The 24,028-nt window shown below is 39.9% G+C and overlaps 1 protein-coding gene across 3 annotated transcripts in view; it reads left to right on the forward strand.

The window, feature by feature from the left end:
- Positions 1 to 24,028, forward strand: part of ARAP2 (ArfGAP with RhoGAP domain, ankyrin repeat and PH domain 2) — a 199,969-nt gene that overhangs the window by 61,466 nt on the left and 114,475 nt on the right. For all 3 annotated transcript variants that reach the window (XM_039541886.1, XM_039541887.1, XM_039541888.1), the window contains exon 9: positions 2,920 to 3,086. In XM_039541886.1, the coding sequence (XP_039397820.1) occupies positions 2,920 to 3,086 (167 nt within the window). The remainder of the gene's footprint in view (positions 1 to 2,919; positions 3,087 to 24,028) is intronic.

Raw genomic sequence — 24,028 nt, forward strand, 5'->3', positions numbered from 1 at the left:
TATACACCCAAATTCCCTTTCCTGTGTAGGCACAAACTATTCTTGAACCAATCTCAACTTGCATGAATTTGATCACGGCTGAAAAATATTCAGGGGATGTTTCCAAGGGTTCCTGCCATTTGTAGTTTTGCATAAAGAATTCAAGAGCAAGATTTTTCAAATATATTTCAGTCTGAGGCTTGCTTGTGAACGCTTCACTGTAAGAATATCAGAGCACGAATGAACTTTGTTTTTGATCACCTAAGTTGCATGTTGTTGTTTCTGTTTCTGGATTGGTAGACCACAACGCTTGATAAATAGAAAGTGGGTCTAAATAAATCACAGTTCTCTGATTCTCTCATGGCTTGTCTAAACAGGTTTTGCTGCACTTTAGTTAAAGTTAGTTGGATAGACAATTCCCAGGGAGGTTAGGAGCATTTCCTGAAGAGTTACTCTATGAAGACGTAAGGAGGCATAGGGCACTGAGGGTATTTTAAAATATTTTCCTTACCTGCTTTCCACAGAAGTATTATGCTCTGGCAGACATGGATCCCAGGTTTTTTTGGGGAAAGAAGAAAACTGGATTTAAAAATGAGGGGAGGAGAAACTAACTGTGAAATAAGTTTTTTGTGAGCTGCTTACAGTAGACTTTGCATATATTTTTTTTCTTGTTCCAGATGCACAAAGTTTGTATGTGAGCAGTACTAATTGTGAAGACTTAACAGTCTTAGTACTGGGACAGGAGGTTTAAGACAACTGTCTCATATGGTAAATGTACACTGCAGTGCATGGTTAGACATGTGCACTAGCTCTGCTTGAGATAGAATGCTCCAAATAGCTGTGTGGCTGGGTGTAACATGGGCAGCGGCTCGGGCTTGCTGTCCAAGTATGACAGGATTCCAGGCAGGTTTGTGCTTGGATGGCAGCTCAAGCTGCCACCCACGCTACATCCAGCTACACGTCTATGTTGAGCGTGCTAGCTTCAGCACAGCTAGCGCATATCTGTCTACTTGTGCTGGGACGCCCAGCTTCAGTGTAGACATATCCACAGTTATATTAATAAGCAATGTCCCACTCCATTTTGAAATCTGAATATGATTTGATTAGAATTCACCAATGTTTGTGGAAAACTTTTTTTATATTAACTCAGCTCCATCAATGACATACATGTTGAAATACTTTTTTTATGCACCTATTGATCTTTTGAACTATCCACTCTAAGAGATGTGCTTGAAACACCTTTCCTGAGGTGATCTGTCAAGCTGTTGTTCTCTTTTCTTTAAGATCCCTCCATGACACCCCCTTCTAAGATGATGTTTATAAGAATGAAGTTGAACAGACATCCATGCCCCACCTTGCTGTGCACATACCTTTTGCTGAGTAACAACTTTTTGCTTATTTTTTTGCTGTAATCCTTGTTCTGCCTCCCATGTCTGCACCTTGTTATTTTGTCACCCTGGTCTCTTTGCATTCTTTGGGATACGGATAATGTCTGTTTGCCTGTAATCTAGACTTATTATACTTTTTTAGGTGCTGTAACATAGTAGAGTTGATTAAAAAATTGAAAATTCAACATTGAAATTTTTTCCTGAAAAAAGAATAATCAGTTTCCTACTGTTTCATAACTTATTCTGTGAATTAAATCTCCCAAAGCAAATGGAGTTAAAGCTTTCATCATAGTCCTGCCACAAGTGGGGGCAAGTCTAATAATAACTCTCATAATATTCATTAACAACATATATCTTGATCTTGGTCCTGTGTAATAACTGGACAGAGTGGATGAGTGAAGGACCGAATAGAATTGTATTACTTCAAATACTTGCTCTTGTAAGCTGTTAAATTAATAATGCATGCAAAGGGTATTCAAACAGGCATTTCCTAAATTCCTTGGATAATGCAGACTTTTACAAGGTATACCTTAATGTAATAGACTGTAAATTGCAAAATATTTTTGCATATTAACATTAGCTATATTATCAGTATTATATAGGCTTAAATTTTCAGAAATTCCTGCTGATTTTGAATTCCCCAGTTTTTGGATGCTGAACTTGAGATATCTTACTTCGACCATATTTCCATAGTTTGGATTCTCAGCACTTTCAGAAAATCAGGCCCTTTTAAGTTATTTCAAGCTGGCCACCCAAAAATCACTAGTCATGTTGGAGGTAATATCTTCTATTGGACCAATCTGTGTTGATGAATGAGACATGCTGTCAATCTTAGGCAGAGCTCTTCTTCAGGTTTTTCCAGTTAAGAAGTGTTTCTCAAGCTTTTTGATACAAGTGACTGGCATGCTGCCTTTCTAAACTGTGTCAGGGAGATCTCAGGGACTGGCACGAGTCCACGGACTGGCTGTTGAAAAACACTGTAGTAAAAGATATTACCTCACCCACCTTGTCTTGCTAATATCCTGGGACCAACGCAGCTACAATACCACTGTTTAGTCACATTTGAAAATGTAGGTGATAAAAGTACTGTGTTCTTGGAGAAGTTGCATGTTGACAATGGGAGTTACTGAAGTGCAGATTCTGTCTTAAGTCTTTACCTGATATATGTTCATGCTTATTCTTTTTCATTCCCTTCCCTCATGGAAATATCCACAGTTAAATTAGGATAACACCCACCCACCCAGGAACATAAACGTTCATGCCAACCACTATCTAATAGGGTTAGAAAAAACACTTCCCCTCTGTCCTAGAATTGTCTAGAATAGTGATTCTAGCACTTACTCTCAATCATCTAATATAGACCATTGCCAAAGACAGAATACCAGGTTAGGTAGACTGCTGGTCTGATCTGGCATGACATTTCCTATGCAACACGGTAGCTTAGTCAAAAGAACTGGAGCACCTTCATGGGCATGTATGTGAAGACAGTGGGGAAGCTGCAACATTCCAGGAACATGCTGCACTTGTCTAATTTCCTTTTCCTTCTCCTTAGATGAAAGGATTGACTGGATTAATACAATGCTCAGTGCTTTGAAATCACCTCAAACTCGAGCTGCTGTCACTCCTGAGAAAAGTGGATACCTTGAACTAAAAGGATACAAAGCCAAAATCTTTACTTTACTTCTGGGGAACAATGTGTGGCTCTGCAAAAGTGAACAGGTAAATTTTGTCATACATTTTTGTGAAATAATGCTTGTAAAAATGATTAAACTAGTGAGTTAGAAAATTATGCCACTTATTGGATGGTCACATTTTAGCTCTTTGTTATCACACATCATTGTTGTAGTTCTAAAAGGGATTTTAAAAGCAAAATATGTGTCGCCACCTCCATTGTACAACAGGGAAAAACAAACTAGTGATAAGCTCCAGATATCTCTATAGGTCAGTGGGAGAGATGGGGTTAATTTAGTAGATTGTTTACAATATACACATGTAGAGTAATCATAAAGACAGAGGATGTATTGTATGCAATGGCTTAGTTATTCAGACTTTTAAACAGTACAGTATGAATAGTAAGTACTTTTGATTATCTGTAGTATTTAAATAGTATCTCCACTAAATTTTAAAGAAATGTTTGTATTTTAAGAAGTTTGACTTCATCAATGTTGCTCCTGGTGCACTACAAAATTTTAAATAAACAATGTAAAATAACAAAATACTAACTTGACACTTTAATTCTGCTCATAAAATCCAGTGATTTATCTACAGATATTTCCTAGCATAATATTAGTAAGGAAAAATGGAGTTCCCACGTCACACAGAGATCTTGCTAGCTGGAATTGTTAGGAAAGTCCCAAGGGGAAGGGGAAAACATAGACAAACAAGTTTTTGTTGTTGTTGTTTTGGTTTTTTTCCCTTCTTCCCTGCAGCCCCTACTCCCAGGGTGGTGCCTTTGTACTGTCACAATCTGACACTTTTGTTCTCTTTCAATCCCTCCAACCCACTCTTTCACTTTGGTAATGCATGCTAAACCATGCTAAACCAGACATGGTGTCAGAGAGAGCCTCATATGCACAGACTTGAGAGAGATACAATACCTGCTCTTTTACCGGTTAAAATCTATTTTCCCACTCAAACTTCCATGTTTCAAATAGGAATTGGGACAGTCAATAAGGTTGATCAGTCTGTAATTTGCCCTCATTGCCTTCAGCTAGGCCTTCTGCTCTGTAAAGCTATCTAGATTTGTGCTGGGGCCTATCACGTGTTTGGGATTGGGTCCCACCATTCTTTCCCAGGATATGGCTGCCCATTGAGAGTCGAGAAGGAATTTCCCTCTCTTGACCCATGTGCAGTGCTTGAGGGTATTTTGTATGTAAGGAGGTCTGAGACTCACCGGGTGCATTTTGTGTGGTCAGCTATCAAAACTAATTGATCTGGGCACAAATTGTGGCCCCGTTCATTTGTTTTTACCTTACTTAGGCTTATCCCAGTGCTAAACCATATTGTGGCTGAGATAATGAGTGGTAGCTACATCTTATTTTTAAGTTTGGTATTTATTTTTGCTAGAGAGAAGGTTTGTCCTAAAGGGTGCACTGAAGAGGAAAGGGTCTTGTAGGTGCCCTGTGGGGCATTTAGGGCCTCCATCATGATTCAGTCATGACCACAGTACCTAGTTTGGTGCCCTGTAACTTGATATGTTTATTTCAAAAAAGGTTAAGGTCAGTGGTCAGTTAAATACAAAAATTAGTCAGTCTACCAAGTAGCAATGGAAATGTATTTCATCTTGATTGTCTTCATTTCCCCCAGCAGAAAAGATGTTTTAGGTCCCAATTCTGCAACTTTTTTATATCCATGATCTTCAGGGTGGTTCCATGTGGGTATGAGATCTGCCTGAATGAAACAAGTTGCAGGACTGGGGCCTCTCATGAGTCCCGTGCCCGTCTACAACGGTAATAGTCCAAGCAATGTCTTTAGCTAAAGCAACAGCAACACCAGCTGTTGAGAAACTATATTTTTTTGTACTCTAGTTTTCAGTCAAATATAGAGGGGTAGCCATGTTAGTCTGGATCTGTAAAAGCAGCAAAGAGTCCTGTGACACCTTATAGACTAACAGACGTATTGGAGCATGACCTTTTGTGGGTGAATACCCACTTTGTCGGATGCATGTAGACGAAGTGGGTATTCACCCACGAAAGCTCATGCTCCAATAGTCTGTTAGTCTATAAGGTGCCACAGGACTCTTTGCTGCTTTTACAGTCAAATACATACACTTTTGTAGCACTTTGCCCACTATACCTACTGTATTGTCATCAACCTAACATCCTGTTTTATTATCCAGATAATGTTGGGGGCATGTCTTTCAGAGTGAGTGGCACTGGTGTTCTACTAGCCTCTTCCCCCAAGCTTTTAAGTAGAAAGCTTGCGGGGAGGGATAGCTCAGTGGTTTGAGCATTGGCCTGCTAAACCCAGGGTTGTGAGCTCAGCCCTTGAGGGGGCCACTTAGGGATCTGGGACAAAAATCAGTACTTGGTCCTGCTAGTGAAGGCAGGGGGCTGGACTCAATGACCTTTCAAGGTCCCTTCCAGTTCTAGGAGATAGGTATATCTCCTATTATTATTATTATTATAAAGCGAGGATAAGCCATAACTACATTGAAATGAGGAACAAATAGAAGTTTGGAGCCATCATCACTTATACCTCCAGGATAAACTGTTACTTAGAGTTAAAACATTAAGCAATTTTCAAAATGCTTGTGACTGTAGCTCTGCCTTTTTATTTGGAACTGAGTTGTTTTTACTAAAGAGAAACAGCCAAATTTTTTTAAAAGTATCTAACTTTGAACCTTCAAGCACAAAGCTGCTGATACATTTACAAAGGCAAATTGTACAAATTTGAGGCCAGACTTTGAAAATAGTGTAGCCCCCACAATTTGGGTCAGATTTTTGAAAGTGTTCAGGACTCAGTGGCTCACACTGAGAACAGCGGAAGCTCTTGGTTGCTGAGCTCTTTTGAAAATCTGGTCCTAGATGTTGTAACCCTGTTTGCATCTGCAGTTGATTATGCCACCAACACTGGAGTCCTGGTTTGATCCCCCTTCTACAACTTGTTCTTCACTAGTTTTCTATTAAGGATAGGAGAATATACAAAGCCTCAAAACCCTCTGTTAAATTTATTTAGAATATCAAGAATGAGTTTTCAGAAAACATTTTTCTAGCCATTATGTTTTATTCATGCTCTAGCTTACTGTTCTTTTGGGTATTTTTTTTCCTGTTTGTGGCTATAATATTCTTTTTCAGATTTCCTTTAGATCACCTCATTTTCCTAGATTTTTTTTATGCTGTTTCTTTGCTTGACTGATTTTTTTATGCTTTTTTTTCTTCCCTCTTTTCTCATTCCTTCTGTTTACTACATTCTCTTACGTATTTAATCTTTCTTTCTTTCTTTCTTTCTTTCTTTCTTATATAACTTATTTTTATTTTTTTCTTCTCTTGTTTTTTTCCCATCAGCTAAAAGTCATTTGAAATAGTGTGAAAACAAGTTGTTGTGCTGTTTCTTTTTCTTATTATATTTTTCAGTGGCAAGACAGTTCCCTCTTTGGCATCACAGGGAAGGAAATTGTTTTAAGGAATAGAGAGAGTGAGGGGATTCCATGAATATAGTGCATTATATACAAGAATAAGGAAAATAAATGACTTAACTAGAAGAAGTTAAATGGTTGGATGGAACATGGCTATCTTCATCTGGAATTTCTTGGTGTCACAAGCTGACTGAATCGTCCTCTCACAGGACACCAATCTGTTCAGTTGGATCTAAATGCTAGATTCCATGAGTTTCTAAGCCCCTGAATCTGGATAGTGATTTGTCACTGTTTCTAGATCTGGGTCTCTAAGGCATACTCCCAGGTGCAGATCCTGCATTTGAAACCTTGGGCAGTGAATTCCCCCCACAGCCTACCCACCTGAGATCTTGGAACCAGTGCAACAACCTTCCTTAGCCTGCAGTTGCTTATATAGACTCTGAGTTCCATATCATCTTGGGTGCCTTGAGCTTTGCAATTAAAGCTTTCAGGGACATTTGGGCAGATAAGCAAAAAAATAATGGCCTAGCAAGGGAATTGCTCAACCCCAGGCACTCCAGGGCCGCCCAGAGGGGGGGGGCAAGAAGGGCAATTTGCCCCAGGCCCCGCATCCCGCAGGGGCCCCCACGAGTGTTTTCTGGGGCCCCTGCGGTTCCGGTTGAGCTCCCGCAGGCATGCCTGCGGCAGGTCCACCGGAGCCCGGGACGAGTGGACCTGCCGCCGGCATGACTGCGGAGGGGGCGCTCGTCCCGCGGCTCGGCTGGACCTCCCGCAGGCATGACTGCGGCAGGTGAAGCGGAGCCGCGGGACCACGGCACCCGCCGCAGTCAGTCGTCCCGGGCTCCGGTCGACCTGCCGCAGGCATGCCTGCGGGAGCTCAACCGGAGCCAAATGCCGTCCCCCAGGTCTTCGGCGCGCTGGGGTCTAGAGCCGCCCCTGAGCGGGGGCCCCCCGCCGCCGAAGACCCCGGGCCCCCGGAATTCTCTGGGCGGCCCTGAGGCACTCTACTCTTAAATAGCACTAAAACATACAGATTGTTGAAAAACAACAAACAGTCCTACATACTCTTCCTCTGACTCTGATCTCACCCCTCCTGTGAGTCCTGGATTTCATCAACAACCATAGTCACTAGGCAGACATTCTTGCCTTTTCCCTCCTTAGCCTGCTCTACTTGCATGTGGTGGTGGATGGAAGCTTCCCTCTTTTAAAAACAGTCTCTGCAACCCTTTTGCCCATGTGCTTCAGGCCAGTGATTCTGGGCACTTACTCCCGCCCCCACAGGGCTGGCTCCACCTTTTTTGCTGCCCCAAGCGGCGAAGAAAAAAAAAAAAAGGAAAACCCGATTGAGCTGCCGCCGAAGTGCCACTGAAGAGGAAGAGAGGGACTGAAGGACTTGCTGCCAAAGACCCAGATGTGCTGCCCCTTTCTATTGGCCACCCCAGGCACCTGCTTCCTTTGCTGGTGCCTGGAGCCGGCCCTGCGCCCCCAGCTGGCTTCTGTGTAGAGTCATTACAAGTTATTGGCCCTACTGATAGCAAACCTGTTGCTCCAGTAGGAGAGTGTCATTGAACACTGTGGTTGCGTCATAGCTTCTCAGCCATAGTCTTTCCTCCACTAGGCATCAAGCGTCTGCGGCAAAATGGATGCTTTAATCCACAAAGGAAGCTGCGATGCAACGTGAAAGCTGCAATACAAAGTAGAGCCTCTGAAACAAAATGGGGTTTACAAAACAAAATGACACAATTTTAACACAGAAGCAAATATGTCCTCAATCTGTCACATGCACTCTAGTATTCTTGAGTCCAGAATTAAGAAAAAGCTTGGGAAATATGCAATGCAAAACCAGGTTGAGCATATGGCCTATTTCAGTCATTTTAGTTATTAAGAATTTAATGTGAAGAAAGTCTTTTGTAGTTGCTTTGAAAGACTGTCCCTCTATTCTAATGTTTCTTGGGTATTTGGAAATCAAGAAGGATGGCTTCCCTCTTTAAACATACTACTTTTCTTTTTTGTACTTCTTCCTTTACAAGTAATCCTTCCATTTTGATTTAGTTTGAAGTTCAAACACAAGTGATTCTTCATTACTTTTCTTGCAGCATTTAATTGAAGAGGAAAATAAATAATACAGCTTTGAAACCAGTAGAGTGCTCTAGTGTTCTACAAATCTGTCTCTTTTGAAAGAGACAGTATTTTACCCAATAATTGCCAGGCAAATATGCTCAGGGATGTCCTCGTATCATAGAACTCACATCCATACTAGAACTACACCCACAATGACTCACAGGGGTTTATTATAACTGCAGTGCTAAAAGAAGCTATTTAGACATCTTACTATCTTGCAATGAGAGCAGATCTAGCTGATTTATTGATTTCTATTAAACTTGATAGAGAAAAGTCCAGTGGCACTTTACAGGATTTTTCCTTGTTTTTTAAAAGTAGAGAACAGTATGAGCCAAAATGCCAGATCCTAACATAACCATCATGAACTTTGTGAAGTTCAGATTGAGATCAGAACTTCATGTCTCAGGTCTATTTCTCGTTAAAAAGTGATTGGTTTAGCTAGAGCTTCTGGCAGTGATATACTGCTACTATGAAACCATCAATTTCTTAGACTGCGTATGTAGTGTGGATTTCTTAAACTTCCTCAGTGGAGCAAAAGTGAAAAATAGAACATACAGAATCAATTTACTCAGCCCATAACTTACTGAAATTTCCATTTCTATTTTAAAACCGGTCATGCACGAATTGGTGGTGTGCTTGATCCTTTAGGATGGCTTAAATCTGTGTTTGTAATGTCAGTCTGCTGTGATTGTAGTGTTGATGACCCCTTCTCTCCACTGAGCTGTAGGAAAAGATTCTGGGAGACACTTGGACAATTGGCTCTGTCAAGGAGAGCCTCCAGATGTATCTGTGTGGTGAAGGTCATTGTCAGTGGCTTTGAGAAAGAGAGTTTAGTGGGGGGTTTTTCCACCTTTTATCACTGCCTCAAATGATTCCAGACTATGGTCCTGCGATTGGTGACTTGTGAGGTTTGTGGAACACTTTTTTCCTACACTCACAGGGATTGTGGAACAGTGTGTGTGTCCCATGATGGACTTCAGATTAACGTCTTCAGCTTAATGTCTGAACTTCTCTCTTTGAGTTCAAGATGCTTTATCAGGTTTTTTTTATTAAAAACTTTTCATGTTGATTCCTTGGGTTTGTGCGTAACAACTTGTACCTCTGCTTTAATTTTCCCATTATGGCTTAAATGTTGTAAGAGAAATGGTTAAATGTTGCATATGAAACAAATGTTTTTGATGAGTTAGCAAAAATGGCAATGAAAACTGTTCATCATCTATTTAGAGCCAGTACAAATACCCAGTAGTATTACTTGTAGAGAGTAAGAAGAAACGGATAAAGGTGCAAGTAGAAGTGAGTTTGAACAAGGCCTTGAAGGTGAGAAGCCTGCATTTGATGTAACAGGAGAAAGGGAAACCATATAAAATTCATCAAAGGAGTAATAGAAGATGACTACTTTGGCAGCTATGTTTTTAATCAATTAGACTATGAGGTGAGATGTAAAAAAACAAAAGGAACCCAGAAAGGAGAAGGATTGGGGGTTGGACTAGATGACCTCCTGAGGTCCCTTCCAACCCTGAGATTCTATGATTCTATGATTATTATGCTTAGTGACAATTTAGCAAGTATAGATGAGGGTTTTAGCAGTAGAGTAATGGGGAAAGGATGACTAACATAGGAAAAGATAAGACCTAATGAATGAAGGAGGTCACGATCCCTTTCTGTGTGATTCTGGTTCATCCACACCTGGGATATTGTATTCATTTCTGGGAACCACTTTGCTGTTAACAGATATGGGGAAGTTCAAAGAGCACAACAAACATGATAAGAGGGTGGAGGGCATTGACTCTTACTTAGTTCCTTTAGACTTCTCTCCATAGTTTGACAGCATGATGATTAAGGGGGAATGTGAATCAACAGATACTGGAAACACTAGGAATGGAGAGGAATTCTTTAGTGCTGTATTTCAGGTTGTAAATAAGACTAGATAAGGGAGAGAGAGGGGATGAGAGATAGAATGAGAAAGGACAGGGAGTGGGAGGAATTGAGATCAGGGGATAGGTTGTAGGTATGAGGTGAGAGATAAAGAGAAGTGATAGAAGCAGATAGTAAAAGGGAAATTGGGGAGAAGTAGGGCAAATTATCATTAGGATTGTGGTAGAGGGAAGATAATTTTTTTTACTGGATAGCATGTGTGTGGTTTTGGAGATCTTGTGCTAGAGTTTCTGAGGTGGCACATGGATCATGGAAAAGGTCTAGGTCTGAAAGAAAAGAACAACTTTGTTGGTGGTCAATACTATAAACATATAAATAAGTCACTACCAAATATCAGTGTATGAATTTATCTAATTTAATATGCCATAAGTGTGAAGGAAGTGGTATGAAATTAAGTGACTGTTTTGTTTTAGTTCATTCAATCTTTGGACTTTATTTTAAAATTATTCAAGTCTGTAGCAAGATATAATTTGTGCTCATCTCAAAAAGTCCAGAAAATCTGTTCCTTTGCATTCTTTAAGGTCAAATGTGCCATTGACTGGAACTTGTTCTATTGAAGTGGAAGCACCAAACATCAAATGTGATCCAACCAGGGAGACAGTTTAAGTGACAGTGTTGCTATCAAAATGTAGCTGTGAGGATAAATTAAATCTGTGCTTGTGGTCTTCCAGCAACTCCTCAGCATCAGATTGATTTTTGCCATGTTTTGGGTATTCAAGACGAATAGAGATTGCTCTTAAATCAATCGGTGTTTATGCAATTAAAAACTCAAAGGTGTATTCTTGAATTCAGTAAGAAAGTTACAAACTTTCTTTTTACTAACAGCATAGCACAGAATGATACATGAAAAGAAATGATTGAAGTGCTTTGCCCTGAATGAAAGTGCTCCATGCAGATTTAAACTATATACTGCGAGTGCCAAAAATAAGGCTGAAAAGAAAAGCTAAAAGAATTAATATTAATATTATACAATTGCTGAGCGTGAGAAATGACATAGTGACTATAAACATCCTCATGGGAAGAAATAGTCCTATTTAATACTTAATACTATTTAATATTTTCTACACCTGAAAATAATGTTGCAGAATGTTGTATCCAAGTTGCTGAAGATGTCATCCAAGAGTACAGAGAAACATATGACAAGGAGGTCCCATCATTTGCTCAGACAACAAAAATTAAATGAAAAAGATGAATGCTCTCAGGTGCAGGCATCCTAAACTTCTGACTCATGGTGCGATCCTATTAGGATTTCATTGGGAAAAAAAGGAACACCTGACACAATCCTAGAGTTTGTTATGGAAGTTCAAAAACTCTTCCACTATAATTAAAGGTCTCATGATGAATTGATCAAAAAAAGAAAGATTGAATCCCCAGCTTTCTAATGGCATTCTGTGGAACTCTCAGGTAGACTTTCTGTATGTTTGCATCTAACTACCATGATCATGTTAAAAATTTCAATGAGCAGAAGGATGACTCTGATCAAACATAATACCCCATAAGACTATGTTTACATTGCATCTGGAAGCAAGCATCTCATCCGGGTCCACAGACATGTGCTAGTAGAGTTCACACTATGTGGCTAAAAACAGCTGTGTAGATGTTGCTCTGACGCTGTGGCTTTGTGCTTAGGCTCTCAAAACTAGGGAAGGCGTGGGGCCTCCTACAACATCAACACAACTATTTTTTTTTTTAATATGCTAGCACGTGGCTTGCTCCCAGATGTAGTGTAGACATACCCTAAGGGACTCTATGGAGAGGCACTAAATTTACAAAAATAATTATAGGGGGTTTCAGAACAACTTGACAGGGTAGATGGTGCTACCATCTCAATCTATACTCTCTCTAACGAGAATTGGATCCACACAAAAACAAAATCCTGGGCCATATATTTGGGTTTTTAAAAAATAAATAAGTGTTGCTTTGCAGAAACCAGTGGTTTTGCATCAAACATCCTATTTTAAAATAAAGCATTGAAATCCAGAGTCCTAGGAATAATCAGCACTGCACTAGTATGTGCATTTTTATCTGCCATAGTGCGAAGGACAGAACACATCTGCATTTCTACCCTTAAGTTTATTTTCTGATTGTACAAACCAGACAGTTTCACATCTAGTTATCCATTATGGGTTATACAATCCTTTAATATTCACATGTATGCATGGTTTTATTTTATATTTGACTATCTAACAACCAGTTTTAAAACTACAAGAATTAAAAAAATCACTTTCTTTTTTCAGACTAGTGAGACAGCACCATTTTTAATCTGTTCTACATACAGGAGAGCATATGAAATTTAAGTAGAACTGCATTGGTACCTTAGGCCTTGGATACACTTGAGAGTTACAGCGCTGGTAGTGGCTTTACAGCGCTGCAACTTACTCCCGTCCACACTGGCAAGGCACATACAGCGCTGTATCTCCCTGGCTACAGCGCTGGCCGTACTCCACATGGACGAGAGGAATAAAGAGAACAGCGCTGGTGCTGCAGCGCTGGAGTGCCAGTGTAAACAGTGATAAATCTTACTAAGCTGTAACTGACCTCCAGAATTTTCCCATAATGCTTTTAACTAAAGAACTCTCTTTGTTTTGTTATGATGCCTCTCTTTGTTTTTTTGTGAACTCGGGGCTCCCGGAGCTGCTTATCTAAAAAACAAACACAGCTGCTTGTTTGCTCGAGCAGAGGCAGGCAGGGAATGTCCACAGCTAGTGTTTGCTTGAGGAGAGAAACAGCACGGCGGGGGGCGGGGAGAGGGAGTCCCTCGGAGTGGCTGCTTATCTGGTCTGAAGGCTATTTGCATTTAAGAGTGAATGAGAGAGAGGTGGGGGAAGTGGCCGGAATTTGCAAGGCAGCTGCTAACACAGTGTCGGCTCCAAAAATCCACTCTCTCTCCCCCGCACTCCCTGTCACACTCCACCCCACCCCCCTCTTTTGAAAAGCACGTTGCAGCCACTTGAACGCTGGGATAGCTGCCCATAATGCACCACTCCCAACACCGCTGCAAATGTGGCCACACTGCAGCGCTGGTAGCTGTCAGTGTGGACAGACTGCAGCGCTTTCCCTACACAGCTGTACGAAGACAGCTTTAACTCCCAGTGCTGTACAGCTGCAAGTGTAGTCAAACCCTTAGTCAATTCCAGCTAATCATGGTGATGTCAACCTTCATAGGAGAGGAGTGTTTGTAAACTTCAATAAATTGTTTGGGTTTTTATCAAATTAGAGGTAATTCAGAACAGATTTGCCCAACTTCAAATAAAGAAGTAGCTTTTTTTGAGGTACCAAAGAAATTACACCAATCCTTCCCTCTGTATGCTTTTTCTCAGGTATGAAACTGTTTTTCCTATCAGAAACACTCATCTAATGCCTTATGTGAATTTGCCTTAATCTCAAAATTCATTCTCTATGAGAATTGAGAGTAGGGCTTTTGTTTTGAGGATTACTACAACATACCATGTCTCTAGGAAACATTCTCTGCACATATTTTAATTTTTAAAAAGACAAAGGAGGAACAAATTTCTTTTTATATTGACTGCTTTGTCCTGGGAAGGAAATACATCTAAGAGTGTCATGTTATTACAAGTTTTGGTTATTTAAAATATATCTTCTATTATTTAACTGCCATTTGTGAAGAGTTTTAGAATGCAGTTTTTGTTTAGGCTATTAATTCTACTTTGCACTTTAGCTCTTCCAAGCGCTATACAAAAATCTGTAGGACATTTAGTTTTCAACTAAAAAGAATGCACTTAGTGGACATGAGACCTCAGGGATTTGACCCTACTCTTTAGTTCCTGATCCTACAATAGGCGTCCTGTGTCCATACAGAGAATCATATGAAGTTGTGTGGACGAACAAGTCTCCCCATGTGGACCAGACTACATGACTGGAATTTTGCTTTTTTACTTAGTTCTGACACACCCATTAATTAGAGACACAAAGTTGGTGAAGTATTATTTTTTTATTGGACCAACTTCTGTTGGTGATAGAGACAAGCTTTTGAGCTTACACAGAGCTCTTCATACTCCCATTAATTATCTAGTAACCATTTTTTCTTCGAGTGATTGTTCACGTCTGTGACACATTAGGTGTGCATGTGCCGCGTGCACAGACATTGGAAACTTTTTCCCTTAGTGGCTCCCGTTGGGGCGGCAGCGGAGCCCCGCCACAGTGGCGCCTCATGCTGGTGCATATATACCCCTGCCGACCCGACTCCCCTTCAGTTCCTTCTTACCATCCGTGGCAGCATTGGAACAGCGCTCTCTTTTTCTTGCAAGTGTCCCTTAGCATAGTTATCAGCGGTTAAGTTATCAGTAGTTAGTTAGCACTTCTTAATAATAGATAGTTAAGCTTTCTTTGTTTAGGTGTTGGAAGTTGTCTCCAGCACCAGCCCTGGGCTGTGGGGCATGCCGCAGGCCCAAGGCTTTAAGGCTTGCACCACGTGCTGCAAGCCTATGCCGATTAGTGACTCCCATGACTCGTGTCTCCATTGCCTGGGGGAATTGCATCAGACAGAACGCTGCAAGATCTGTAAGGCTTTTAAGCCAAGGACTCAGGGCTTGGCTACACTTACAAATTTGCAGCACTGCAGCAGGGTGTGAAAACACACCCTCTCCAGCGCTGCAAATTGCGGTGCTGCAAAGCGCCAGTGTGGTCAAAGCCCCAGCGCTGGGAGCGCGGCTCCCAGCGCTGTCCGTTATTCCCCACAGGGAGGTGGAGTACGGACAGCGCTGGGAGAGCTGGTTTTTTTAAGATTGGTGGTGCTGTTGGACTGATGGGAAAGCAATGGGGAAAAGGATGATCCTTTTCCTGAAATGCCTTAAAGACTAGGCCATTTGAGTTTCCATCACCTAAGATTTGGTCTACTTGGAGGAAGATTTTTGGATTTTTATTTATTTAAACTACTATGAACATTAATCACTGAATGATTTAACGGATGTTGTTTTTATCTTTTGAACTTCTATACATGATTCGTTGATTGTCACTGCTGTCTCTTTACTCACATGTATTTTATATGGTAAGATGCTGTTCCAGTTGATAACTTACAGTATATAATTATTATTATGTCATATTTTCTAGAGTGGATGTTTCTTCCAATGTCCACACTTCATGCTAAATAAATAAAGCACTCTTGCTGCTTGTGGAGGGGATATTTAAGATATACAGCATACTAACAATAAAGGGAGTACCATACTGTGCTTTCTCAGCAATAATCCAGGGCTCTGGCTAGTAAACTGCTTCAGCAACGATCTTGATCATAATGGTCCCTTCTGATCTTGAATTCTATGATTCTATGATTCTATGAACTTTATCAGCTCAAACTGAATGATTGCCTCATAAAACACTGCTGTACTACCACTATTACTTAAATTAAATGTCTCTTAATATTTTTGCTCATAATGTAGTGCTATCTTTAGCATTCATAACTTGTATGTGTTATCCTTTAGCTTGCATAACCAGTTGTACTTTATAATTCCAGAGAATGTAAAGTAAAAGTGGCCATAGATCTTTTTTTTTTAAATTTTAACCTAAAGAATGTAATGGTTAGCTAATTAACTATACTCACAATGATACCTTTTTTACTTTTGATATTTTAGCCTATAATCAACCGTTTTAAGGATCACAGGATCATCCATTATTTAATGTCATTGCATAATTAGAGTATTACAACTCTTTTTAAGCACAGCTCAGGATATTTTAAATAAGGATTGTTCTTCAGTGGCTGTGGCTCAGTACTGATGAGACTGTGGCTACAGACTGTATCTGCCAGGTCTTCCTGATACTGAAGAATTTCCTTCCAGTTCTCTAGCTGATGAGATTGTGGCAAAATAAGTTCTATTATATTTAATTAGACCTAAACAGCCATGAGAGGTGCTTCCAAATGGTGAGATGGAAATAGTTGCACCATGGTGATGAATTCATGATTGAGTTAAAAATATACCATGAGGAAAAGGTCAGGAAAGGGGAGTAGTTGAACAGCTACTCTGGCACGTCTTTCCCTGTTCAGTTAGTATAACTGGCTGAAACATATGCAAAGTTTTTAATGCCACTTGAAGCAGCATTAAATTCATGTGAGCGCACGCATGATGAGAGGGAGAAGCTAGGGGTAGCCAGTCATACCGCTGGTGCAGAGAATAGCACAGACCACAGATGCATGAAAGTCAGACTACCCAATATTTTTCCATGTTATTGGTGTCGCTATGCTTCTGTAAGGAAAAAAACTAGTACCTTGGACAGGTCACCATTTTAGCTGTGTTATGTTCTCTTCTGCATGTCTTCATATGCAAAAGGATGTTATGGCTCTTAGTAAGTACACCAACTTACCCTTTTAAGAACATAAGAACGGCCATACTGGGTCAGACCAAAGTTCCATCTAGACCAGTATCCTGTCTTCCAGCAGTGGCCAATGCCAGGTGCCTGTTAATCTGTCATCTTTCCATTGTTTTCCAAACTTCCAATTTCCCCTCTTCCTCTTAAAGTTAATGGAGTAAAGGGACAAATATTGTAGTATATGGTCCACCTACTTGTTTAGTCCATTTTCACTATTGGCATCTATAGTGAAAGGCTGGTGTATTGGCATCTATTAATAATGTCTATTAATAATGTCCAATACACCAGCCTTTCAAATATTATTTCAGGATGATCTTAAAAAGAAATTACCTGTGTTTATAGTTGGCGCTAGCAACCAAGAACTCCTGGAGAAAACTCACAGAAATAAATTGTATGAAACTTGAATGGCTTCACTGGAGTTCTTGCTGCTAAATGCTAATGTTGGAACAAAAGGTGTTACATTAGCACAAACTCTATTGTTGAGTATTCATTATACTATTCATGTTCATTCTTAGATTCATACCAAGGTATAGTATGTCAGAAATATGTCTCCTCATACATTCAGGAGCAACTCTACTGGAATTTAGAGAGAGAAAAAATAAAAGGTTAGTAGAGTGCATCTTTGCCACAAAACCAGAAGATGTTATCACATCACAGTTCTGCATGATTCTATGGTTCTAGCTATTCAAGTGTTTTAGTTGTACAGTTCTGTCATCTATTGATTTACGGATACTAGTGCATGGAGATTTGCTTAAAAATTAGCACAAGGTTTATTAGGGTTATTTCTGTATTAACTGCTTGCCCTTCTGACTGTGAACGGTTGAGGATCTACATAGTTCCTGTATGCACAATGCAGCCTGAATGGAGTTTTGTAGGATTGGAGTGGAGGGAGGGGGGAGGCTTTGCCATTGACTTCAGTGGGGCCATGAATTCATCCCCAGATTCTAGGTCAGTTCAGCATTTGAAATGACAGGACTCTACTGTGCAAAGTATATTGCCTGCCTCTTGACTATGTTTACAGAGTGCATCTGTCAGGTCTTCCTGATCCTGAAGAATCTCTTTCCAGTTCTCTAACATCATTGTAACACTTTTGATAACCTCTCTCTGCCAGTTGCTACAAAATGCTGTTGCTGGGATTCTGAATACCCAGTCATATAACTAATTCTGGCTCAGCATCACCACTTGCAAGATGATCTCTTTAAGGTGATCTTTTTGATCTGTAAAACCTTCACAGTTTTGGTCAAGTAGCTTGTCTGTCTAACATGGTGATGTGTTGTACCCCAAGTCTTAAAAGAAGGTGATGATAATAATATTTTGTATAGTACCTAACCGTGGCATGCAGGAGAGGTGTTGCTTTGTTTAACTCATTCTGTTTGGTATCCAGAGATATCAGGGTGATGCCGCTATTTGTCTCTAAATCAAAACAGAAGACTTTATCATTTGGCTGTTGCTGACTGCAACTTGGCATTGTAGTCTATTAGTTTATTAAAGCACGCTGTTGTGTAAAGTACCTTGAACTATCTTGGCACAAATACTGAGTGGTATATTTTGAAAACAATGTCAAGTGCATTAAAATTGTTTACCTACCCACGTTAATAAATATTAAGGTGTGTGATACAGCAGGAGCAGGAAGAGTGGTGGAGGGGAGATATATAAGCCCTAGGCTAATTAAGGTGTGGTTCCCTGTAGACTAGGGAGGGTTACTACAGGTTAATTGGAGCACCTGTAGCCAATTAAGGCCCTGTCAGGAACCTAATATACCCCCCACCTGTTTCAGGCAGACAGTGTGGCATGAGGAAGGAGGGAGGATTGGAATTTGGAGGTGTGTTGTTGAGAATTGAAAGGCCAGAGAACTGCAGGAAGAGAGACCCTGCCCCAGCAGAGCAGAGAGACTCCCTCCCCCAGTGTCAAGGACCAAGGGTAACTCTACACAAGGGGGAAGAGGTTAAGACATCTGCAGGGGTTGAGTGGGGGTAGGGCTCAGAGTGAGGGGCAAACCCAGACCCCTTCCCTGCTTCCCTCCTCTACCATCTTCCCAGGTCACTAGCGAAGCCCTCAATGCTCCAAGAGCCATTTTGTGTCAAGTGGTAAATTTGAAAAGTTGAAAAATGCAAAAGTTACACTTCCATTCACTACATTAAACAGTTCGTATGAATGTTCTTAAAGGAATCTAATTAGTGATAAAAAATACCACATACTATATGCACCAAAGAAGAGGTAACATTGGCAACTTTTCTTGTCTTTTTGGAAATTCAAATAAGCAAGTTTTTGATTCCCACCTCCCTTTGTGAAAGCAGCTGGGGAGAAAGCATTGAGAAGTTAAAAGAACTAGGAGACAGGTAGAATTGTTATGCTTCAAGAGGGGCACAGTTCTGTAGCTTATCCTGGGTTCTGCAAATCTTTCCTGTGTCCCTATTCATAAAATGACAAGGGGGAAGTCATGAAATTAGTGGTAGATAAATGTAGAACCAACAACAACAACAAAAAAGGAATACTCCTTCATTCACTGTTTAATCAGATTGTTCAATTCCAATTACTGACTACCTTCCCACAGTAGATTTTGGAAAAAAAAGTCTTGCTAGTTTGATTTTTAGAAATGTTGTAATATTTTAAAAATAAAGGGAATAACATCTCATACTTCAGGAGTAAGCGTATTGTATATGTACTGCATATATATATTTTCCATTGGATATTTTATCATCTTTGTCCACAGCAGGAAATGAATGCGTTTCAGTTCCCCTATGTCTGATTTTTTGGTTTTTCATTGGGTAAAATATTACTCATACCTAATTTGACTTGATTTGAAATGAGTTGATTTGAAGAGTTTAAGGAAACCATTCAAAACAAACAAAAAAATATTGATCTATCAACTGCAGCCCAATTGGTTCAGTTCAGTAATGCTGCATTAATTTAAGGTGCAGTTCTGAAGTTTTGAGGTTGGCCTGTTCAGCATTGGACCCATATTTTATTGTTGGATTTTTTTTCACTGCAAATCCTTGATATTAGCTGTTCTACTATGGAAGTTATTCACTTTCTTCCACTTTTTGGTCAAACTTTATTGTTAAGACAACAACAACAACTTTGAAATTTTAAAAACCACTTCCACTATGAAAATATATAAGCTTGTGCTAAGAGCAAATAGTTGTGCTTTTATGAACCCATGGAAAAATAGAATATATAGGATGGAAATGGTGACATTTCACTAAAATTATATGAACCCATAATGTGCTGGGTATAAATCAAAACTTTGTATTATGGCTTAATGGTAAATCACTTAGATTTGAGAAACTTACATTGTGCTTTTCTCTTTTATATGTAATCCCATAAACTATCAGAGAGCAGTTAGGATAAAAAGTGAGAACCAACGTATTTGCCAATCTTTTTGAAGAATCACAATATACTTTTAATATAATAATTTGTCTGTTATCTAACTTGATCCTCAGAGAGGCTATCCAGTGTACTTAGGTCAAAAATCTTCAGGGTAATGGATTCCCCTTTTAAAATCATTTTGAGTTCAAAGAGGCATCTCTAGAGGTTCAGGAGACTTATAAGGCCATCGAAGTTCTCTTTTCAATGTGTCTTGATGCAGTCACTTTACTAAAGCCCAAGTCCCCCCCTGGGCTGGACGGGAGAAGAATATGTGGATAAACTTTGCAAAGCTACCTTTTGGTATTCCCTGCAGTCTTTTATGGTACACGCTATCAGCTGTGCATCTGTGGACGGAACCCTTGGTCACCGAATACTTAAAAGAGGGTTTCTGAGACACTGTCTTTTCAGAAGTTCCCTTTTCCCCACTCACTCTTCTAGTTCAACCTGAACTGAGCTAAAGAATGCCAATAGCTGCAAATACAGCTGAACCGCTTGCTAATGGTGACCATAATAAAAAAATTAATATCCCTGTAGGGGGGGAAATATTAAAGAAGCCCAACACCGTAGCATTTAATTTCAGAAAGGGGAACTACACAAAAATGAGGAAGTTAGTTAAACAGAAATTAAAAGGTACAGTCCCCAAAGTGAAATCTTTGCAAGCTGCATGGAAACTTTTTAAAAAAAACACCAGAATAGAGGCTCAAATTAAATGTACACTCCAATTAAATAATAATAATAATAGATGACCAAGAAAGTGCCACTGTGGCTAATCAACAAAGTAAAAGAACTGGTTAGAGGCAAAAGGCATTCTTTAAAAATTTAAATCCATAGAGGAAAATTAGAAAGAATAAACTCTCGCAAGTCAAGTGTAAAAGTATAATTAGACAGGCCAGAAAAAGAATTTGAAGAGCAACTAGCCAAAGACTCAAAAAGTAACAGCAATTTTTTTTAAAGTATATCAGAAGCAGGAAACCTGCTAAACAGCCAGTGGGGCCACTGCTAAAGGAGCACTCAAGGCCATTAAGGATAAACTAAATGAATTATTTGCATCACTCTTCACGGCTGAGGATATGAGGGAGATTCCCAAACCTGAGCCATTCTTTTTAGGTGACAAATCTGAGGAACTGTCCCAGATTGAGAGGTCATTAGAGGTCATTTTGGAACAAATTGATAAATTAAACAGTAAAAGTCCTCAGGACCAGATGGTATTCACCTAAGAGTTCTGAAGGAACTCTGAAGCACTTGGTATTGGTCACTGTTGGAAGACAGGATATGGGGCTAGATGGACCATTGGTCTGACCCAGTATGGCCATTCGTATGTTCTTATTAGTTTTCCTAACTCTCTTCCTGTTGGCTTGGCAAAGACTCCCACTCTACCATACTCTTCAGTCTCAGGCTTTGACAAAATACTAGTTTATATGTAGCGATACCTTTGAGATCGGAGGGATTCAAACTGGAGAAGTCAAAGAGAGAGAGGTAGAGATTGGAAATTTATGTGTAGTGTTTTGTCATCATCTTGTCAGTGAGTAAAGCAAAGGAACCCAGTGTTTGTGCTGTCTTAACCAAACCATAAAAAGCAAATTAGCCAGTAATTTGGGAATATAATTTTCCTACTTGAAGGTCCTCTTAGTTTTTCAGTACTACTTCTGAGTTTTAGAGTCCAGTCTCCAGCCCAAGCAGGAATGTCTGGTCTGCTATATTTAGCTCTGTAGCACAAGTCCCGTAAGCCTGAGTCAGTTAAAACACATAAGAGAACTTAGGAAATCATGATAGAGCTCAATACCTTTTAAAAGTGGTCTCAAGAAAATGGGCTTGATAAATATATATGCAAAATTCTAGGTTCTATCTTCGCTTCTGTTCTCAAGAAGTCCAGATGGCTACTTAAAATTTTAATAGTAACAATGATATTTGTAAATTCCCTTGCATGCCAAGGAGTTCAGGATGCTGAACACTCCAAGATGGTTATTATATGGGATATAAAAGTAGATAATCAAGAAATACATGGAAGAGCACTAATACAAGGTGAAACTAAAGGCAGAGATGATAAATGAATTTCCAGATATTAGTTAAGTGTTGAAGAGTGGTCATAATAAAAATGCTCTTTGAAGGGAAAATATTTAAAGTGAGGAGCTGAGATGGATGTTAAATGGGAGCAAGTTCCACATCATAAGACCCGTGTTAGCACTATCTGTGACCTGATACATGATGACAAGATTTCTTAAACAGTGGATAGTGTCAGAGTGAACACCCTTTGGGCTGAGCCAAATGTTGAATGTCTTTAATATATCCTGGGCTTTCTCTCTTAAAGGCTTTTTATATTTTTATTTTTATTTTGTTTCACTAGCTAGGACAGGCATAATATAATCACAGTTGCTCATGCCCATTAGCTAATGTGTTGCTGAATTCAGAACATGCCACAAGCAATATATAAAAATCTGTAGGAGAACACTTCAATCTCCCTGGACACACGATAGCAGATTTAAAGGTAGCCATCCTGCAGCAAAAAAACTTCAGGACCAGACTTCAAAGAGAAACCGCTGATCTTCAGTTTATCTGCAAATTTGACACCATCAGCTCAGGATTAAACAAAGACTGTGAATGGCTAGCCAACTACAAAAGCAGTTTCTCCTCCCTTGGTGTTCACACCTCAACTGCTAGAAGAGGGCCTCATCCTCTCTGATTGAACTAACCTCATTATCTCCAGACTTATTCTGGCTTGCATATTTATACCTGCCTCTGGAAATTTCCACTACATGCATCCGACGAAGTGGGTATTCACCCACGAAAGCTCATGCTCCAATACGTCTGTTAGTCTATAAGGTGCCACAGGACTCTTTGCTGCTTTTACAGATCCCGACTAACATGGCTACCCCTCTGATACTTGACATGGTAGGAGGAAGCCCTTCTGGAAGGGAATTACAATAATTGTACAAATTGGAATTGTTCATCTGCTGCCAATGTTTCTGTCATGCAGGGTGCCACAAGGATCTATTTCGTCTCCACCCCGTTCACCATTTATGTAAAACTGGGGAGATACTACGATGGTTTGGTCTGCGGTGCCATCAGTCTGCCTTTGACATACAGCTCTGTCTCTCATTCATGGCACCCAGATGGTGTTAGGCTGTTTTGCTTTCCTGGTGCCTGGCAGAGAGAGAGTGAAAAGTGGTAGAGAGCAAGTGTGGCTGGAATGTTTGGGCAACTACTATCTATAGTTACTACCAACTACTATGTATAATTATTAGCAACCTCCCCCTGACTCCCCTTCAGTCTAACTCATCATGAAGTACAAGGCAGGATCGTGCCCCTTCAGGACTTTCCAGAAAACATCACACACAGTTAATCCCAGGAACACTTTTCTTTAACTCCCAAACTTAGTATTTTACTAATAGCTTCTGATTGCTTTCAGAGAGAGATTACCACACTATTGCTTATTATATGAGTATTTGCATTTCATACAGTGCTTACTTAAACAGCATATGTACAAAAGAGAAATGAATGGGTCATCATTAAATGACTGTAGCATTGTCTCCTCCCCATATTGGCTTTTATCAAGACTCTTTGCTACCTGTGTAAACAGCTTCTTGTAATAACTGCATGATTTGTAATTGCTACATCATAGGTTGAAGGCCTTTATTAGAACACTTCTTAATTTTATCATACCCAAGTGTGATGACTTGTTGGAAACTGAGCAAAAAGAAGTTGATCCAAAGTGGTTTGTGTTTGTGTTGCAAGGATAGTAAATTTCTATGGCTCCTGGTAATCATTATTAGACTATATCTCACATTTTCTATTTTACTTGGTAGCATTAGACTCCACTGAAACAAGAGCTACACCATCT

Source organism: Mauremys reevesii, linkage group 5, assembly GCF_016161935.1.
Source record: "Mauremys reevesii isolate NIE-2019 linkage group 5, ASM1616193v1, whole genome shotgun sequence".
NCBI lineage: Eukaryota > Metazoa > Chordata > Testudines > Geoemydidae > Mauremys > Mauremys reevesii.